The sequence below is a fragment of the Oncorhynchus gorbuscha genome, linkage group LG09 (assembly GCF_021184085.1).
Source record: "Oncorhynchus gorbuscha isolate QuinsamMale2020 ecotype Even-year linkage group LG09, OgorEven_v1.0, whole genome shotgun sequence".
In the NCBI taxonomy this organism is placed as follows: domain Eukaryota; kingdom Metazoa; phylum Chordata; class Actinopteri; order Salmoniformes; family Salmonidae; genus Oncorhynchus; species Oncorhynchus gorbuscha.
The window spans coordinates 53,517,951-53,523,950 of record NC_060181.1 but is presented as its reverse complement, the minus strand read 5'-3'; the positions used below and the strand labels follow the sequence as shown (position 1 = coordinate 53,523,950).

General features: G+C 43.2%; 1 protein-coding gene across 1 annotated transcript in view; it reads right to left on the bottom strand.

Annotated features, from left to right (window-relative positions):
- LOC124043761 (E3 ubiquitin-protein ligase HECW2-like) overlaps nucleotides 1–6,000 on the bottom strand; it is an 88,848-nt gene continuing 82,848 nt past the window's right edge. The window contains exon 30 of the mRNA XM_046362693.1: nucleotides 1–2,935. Within this exon, the coding sequence (XP_046218649.1) occupies nucleotides 2,824–2,935 (112 nt within the window). The 3' untranslated portion in view covers nucleotides 1–2,823. The remainder of the gene's footprint in view (nucleotides 2,936–6,000) is intronic.

Below are 6,000 nucleotides of genomic sequence, written 5' to 3'. Positions count from 1 at the left end.
TGTAGAAAATAGTAAAAATAAAGAAAAACCCTGGAATGACTAGGTGTGTCCAAACTTTTGAATGGTACTGTATATGTATACACAACAGGGACAGACATACAGTACATGTACAATTATATACAAAGAAAAGTGCTCTCACTTCCTCTTCGTCATTCATTACATCCCTATTGGTTCTCTGTGTAGCCATGAACTATGACCCTTAACCTCCATCCTCTAATATATCGTCACGACAAGTGAACACTTGAATGTAACAAAACAATTTCCCTTAAAGCGTGCTGGCACAGTTCTTCAGTAACACTCGTCATAACCTGTCACATAAACAACAATGCCTGTTATAACATTTCATAGTTAGTGAACCCATACACAATGGGACACAAAACATAGAGATATATTTGACGTATCCCTCGTCGTGTCTTTGGACGTATTTATAACAGTGCTACGAACACATTATAGCAACATACCCTAAAGTACTGTCTGGCTCCTCCCGCTATTTTCTCCACATCGATTGCGATATCCTCATGCAAAATCTAATAAGGACAAACTTGGGTTGCACTATTTCGGCATGCAAATATCGAGCTATAATAACACAACACCATCTAGGGGTTCCAGACTCAGTGCAGCTCACAGAGTTGCTGAGATGGACCCTGCATGCAGTATCGAGCCAGGCTGAGATATGAAGGCTGCCTCCACAGTGCATCACAGTGGGGCTTCTATTACTATCTACTCTAGCCCGAGTTGACTGTTTAGCTCACATAGACCTCTGTACAGTAGTGTGTGCACCCCATAGAAAATGTGTGTGTGTGTGTGTGTGTGTGTGTGTGTGTGTGTGTGTGTGTGTGTGTGTGTGTGTGTGTGTGTGTGTGTGTGTGTGTGTGTGTGTGTGTGTGTGTGTGTGTGTGTGTGTGTGTGTGTGTGTGTGTGTGTGTGTGTGTGTGTGTGTAAATAAATCCTTTGGGTAGGGGTTATCCACTGAGAAGTCCAAAACCAGGATGAAAACATGCTTTCAAGAAATCGTAAGCATCTGTGTTAGTGTGTAGTGTATGCCCCATGCTTAAAAATGCTTCTCTTGCTGTGTGGATGGTACTGAAGTACCCATATATGATGTGCTGCCCTCTTGTGTTTGCATCCTGGAACTGTTTTGGAATACACTTAAAGCTAGAATCCTTAATTGAAAGAATAACAAAGTGCTCAGCTTTCTACCGCCTCTGTTTTGGTAGAAAGCTGAGGGTTGGGCCTGGAGAAATGTAACCCCTCTCAAATTCATAGACAGAGCTATGGATGCAAGGACTGACCATCCATGATACAAAAAGTACAGTTTTAACCATGTTTTGAGGCTATACAGTTTGTTTACATTTACATTGTTTACAATCATTGGAGTAAAACAAGTTTATATTTTGGGTTCTGATGGGGTACAACTGTTGAACTAAGTTCATGATGCATTTATAAGTTATATTCTTCAAGAATCAATGGGTATATATCATTCATTTATAGGTCCAAAAATAGATGTAGGAAGCAACTAAGGATTCTAGCTTTGAAAGTTGTGTTTTTTGTGTGTGACACAGATAAACCTTTTTGAATGTAATTTTGAACAACCAAATAGACAATACAAAGTCTCTCGTTACAACTGAGTTTTCAGTCGTGACCCAATAGGAAATGGACGCATCCCTTCGTAAAACAATGAGTAAAAGTGTCTCTCATATCTCTCATAACAAGGCACATGTCCGATGCCACAGTCTCGGCTTCCATATTCCTCAATCAACCACAGTCATCAATTGTACGAGCTACACTTCGTGCGGCTCTGGTTTTTCTTCTTCTTTGAAGGCTCCTCAGTCTTCCTACTACGGCAAGCTGGAGATTCATACAGGTTCACATACACAGGTTCACTCTTTTGTGATACATTCATCAGTAAGTACACTGAATGGGAGAAAATTACATCAGTGAGAAATAAAGCCTTTTGTTTGGCAATGTCTCAGTGTGTATGTGTATGTGTGTGTGTGTACATGCATGTGGAGCTACATGCGTCTATGAGAAAGTGCATCTCATCTATTTGGAAAAAGAGTGACCCTACAATTGTATCCGTACGTAAGTGTGTGTCAGTTTTAAAGCCTTGCTCATGTAGTCTAACATAAGGTAAGTGCAGTTTGTTTTGGAGTATGACAATGCCTTTGGTGCCCCTTAGGAGCTCTGACATACAATTGAATCCCTTCAGAAATGATAACGGTCTTACTCATGAGGGTCATCTTGAAAGTGTGTGCGTTAGAAGCGTGTGTATGTTCGAAGCCAAGGCATTAGTTCATTATGTATTATAGTGTGCATAGTCTGCAGCCCCAGAGTAGAAAATGAAACAGTTCTGAGGTCCAGAACACGAGGTCACTCCAGGAGGAAGCATAGGGGATTAGAATAAGGTTTCTCTGGGCTTGAAGTGCAGGCTGAACCCCTGGAGGACAGAGGAGGACTGGAGATACAGTAACCAAGGCCATTAAACTGATAAGAGATAAAGCACAAGTGTGGTGGTTGTACGCAGGAATCGAATGGAGGGCATCAGTGTAGGTAAAAGAACAGTAACGTTATTCCAGGAAGTATGGGCTCATGGAGCAGGGAGGTATAGCAAAGCCAGGGGGTCAAATTGGGATTATCTTGTTGGTGAAATTGTCCCAAAGGTTGTTGTTTTTTCTCCACAATGATAATTTCTTGTAGATGTCTATTCAGTCTCCATTGTGTACTGTGAGTCCCGTCTCGCCTCAAGCTAAGGTGGTGGGATTTCCTATCCACCATTGCTCTTACCCAATTCAACCCCTGGCTTTGGCGGACATTTTGGAGAGGTTACTCCAGGCCAAAGGTGCTGGTTTCCTCCACAGCCGTCAGCATTTTCTCGTAGAGCATGGAGAACGACGGGTACGGCGGGAGGTCCAGACGGTTAAAGCATGTGTGGGCCCTGTAGAGAGACAGATCCATAGTGAGGAGTAAACTGACAGAATATGCATGCACGCACGCACGCACCCACGCATGTACAATGTGCATAATATACATTCTACTTTATATGTGCAACAGTGGCGGTCGGTGCCATTTAAGATGAGGACGCCATTTAATTGTTTTACGAGCATGGCCTTATTTTTATTACAGCATATTGGATGACTATCATTCATATTCCATTCACCTAACTCAATGCAGCATCGATAGATCTAGGCTACTACATGACACTCAAATTTCCCAATACCCATCATGAGGTTGCTACAACCTAGCTTATAAATTAAAGTTTACAACTTTGGTGCACATTTTGAGAGAATTCTTAGTAATCAAAGTGACAGACAGTAACACATTCAATACTGTCATGCACACTCTTGCCTGTATCTAGCTGATCTAGGGTGTAATCATTAGTCCAACAGTTGCAAATGAGGGTTTCTATTGGACAAATTCAGGTATGTTTATCCCCGTTTCCTTCTGTTTGCTTCCATTTAAGAATCATTGTTCAACAGAATCAGGGGAATGAATACAAATCAAATCAACATTTTATTTGTCACATGTGCCAAATACAAACCTTAACCAACAATGCAGTTGAAGAAATAGAGTTAATAAAATATTTACTAAATATAGTTTAAAAAAATTGAATCAATCAATAGGTAACACAAGAAATGTACATAACAATAACGAGGCTGTACACAGGGGGTACCTGTACCGAGTCAATGTACGGGGGTACAGGTTAATAGAGGTCATTTGTAAAGAGACTATGCATAGATAATAAACAGTGAGTAGCAGCAGTGTAAAAACAAACGCGGTAAAGCAACCAGTCAGGATGCTCTCGATGGTGCAGCTGTAGAACTTTGAGGATCTGGGGACGTGTACCAAATATTTTCAGTCTCCTGATGGGGAAAAGGTTTTGTCGTGCCCTGTTCACAACTGTCTTGGTGTGTTTGGACCGATAGTTTGTTGATGATGTGGACACCAAGGAACTTGAAACTCTCATCCACTTCAGTCCCGTCGATGTTAATGGGGGCCTGTACGGTCCTCCTTTTCCTATAGTCCACTATCAGCTCCTTTGTCTTGCTCACATTGAGAGGTTGTTGTCCAGGCACCTCACTGCCAGGTCTCTGACCTCCCTATAGTCTGTCTCATCAATGTCGGTGATCAGGCCAACCACTGTTGTGTCGTCAGCAGACTTATTGTGTTGGAGTCGTGCTTGGCCACGCAGTCATAGGTGAACAGGGAGTACAGGAGGGGACTAGGCACGCACCTCTGAGGGGCCCCAGTATTGAGGATCAGTGTGGCAGATATGTGGTTGCCTGCCCTTACCATCTGGGGGCGGCATGTCAGGAAGTCCAGGATCCAGTTGCAGAGGGAGGTGTTTAGTCCCAGGGTCCTTAGCTTAGTGATGAGCTTTATGGGCACTGTGGAGTTGAATGCTGAGCTGTAGTCAATTTACAGCATTCTCACGCAGGTGTTCCTTTTGTCCAGGTGGGAAAGGGCAGTGTGGAGTGCGATTGAGATTGCATCTGTGGATCTGTTGGGGCGGTATGCGGATTGGAGTGGGTCTAGGGTTTCTGGCATGATGGTGTTGATGGGGTGGCAGGGTAGCCTAGTGGTTAGAGCATTGGACTAGTAACCGGAAGGTTGCAAGTTTAAATCCACGAGCTGACAAGGTACAAACCTCTCATTCTACCCCAGAACAGGCAGTTAACCCACTGTTCCTAGGCTGTCATTGAAAATAAGAATTTGTTCTTAACTGACTTGCCTAGTTAAATAAAAATATATTTTAAAAAATGTGAGCCATGACCAGCTTTTCAAAGCACTTCATGTCAACCGACGTGAGTACTATGGGGCAATAATCATTTAGGCAGGTTACTTTCGCCATCTTGGGCACAGGATCTGTTTGAAACAGAGACTGGTTGAAAATGTCAGTGAAGACACTTGCCAGTTGGTCCGTGCATGCTTTGAGTACACGTCCTGGTAATCTGTCTGTCCCTGCGGCTTTGTGAATGTTGACCTGTTTAAAGGTCTTGCTCACATCAGCTACGGAGAGAGTTCACACAGTCATCCAGAACAGCTGGTGCTCTCATGCATGTTTCAGTGTTGTTTGCCTCAAAGCGAGCATAAAAAGGCATTTACCTCATCTGGTAGGTTCGCGTCACTTGGCAGCACGTGGCTGGGTTTCCCTTTGTAGTCCTTAACAGTTTGCAAACGCTGCCACATCCGATGAGCGTCAGAGGCGGTGTAGTAGGATTCAATCTTAGTCCTGTATTGACGCTTTGCCTGTTTGATGGTTCGTCTGAGGGCATAGCAAGATTTCCCATAAGCGCCCGGATTAGTGTCCCGCTCCTTGAAAGCAGAAACTCTAGCCTTTAGCTTGGTGAGGTTGTTGCCTGTAATCCATGGCTTCTGGTTGGAAAATGTACGTACCGTCACTGTGGGTACGACAAGTCCATGCACTACATCCCAGAACATATTCAGTCTGTGCTAACAAAACAGTCCTGTAGGGTAGCATCCGGGTCATCTGACCACTTCTGTATTGAGCAAGTCACTTGTACTTCCTGCTTTAGTTTTTCCTTGTAAGCAGCAATCAGGAGGATGTAATTATGGTCATATTTGTCAAATCGAGGGCGAGGGAAAGCTATGTATGCATCTCTGTGTGTGGAGGAAAGGTGGTCTAGAGTGTTTTTTCCTCTGGTTACACGTGACATGCTGGTAGAAATTAGGTAAGATGGATTTAAGTTTGCCTGTACTTCTGGATGAGCATTTTTCCTGTTTGCTGATGGCTTTATACAGCTTTTTGAGTGTGGTCTTCGTGCCAGCATCGGTTTTTGGTGGTAAATAGACAGCTACGAATAATATAGATGTGAACTCTCTTGGTAGACAGTTTATCATGACGTATTTTACCTCAGGCGAGCAATACCTTGAGACTTCCTCAATATTAGACATTGTGCACCAGCAGTTTTTGACAAATGGACACACACCCTCTTGACAAAGCAGTATAGCCTTTGAGTCAGACTCATTAAAGAAATACAG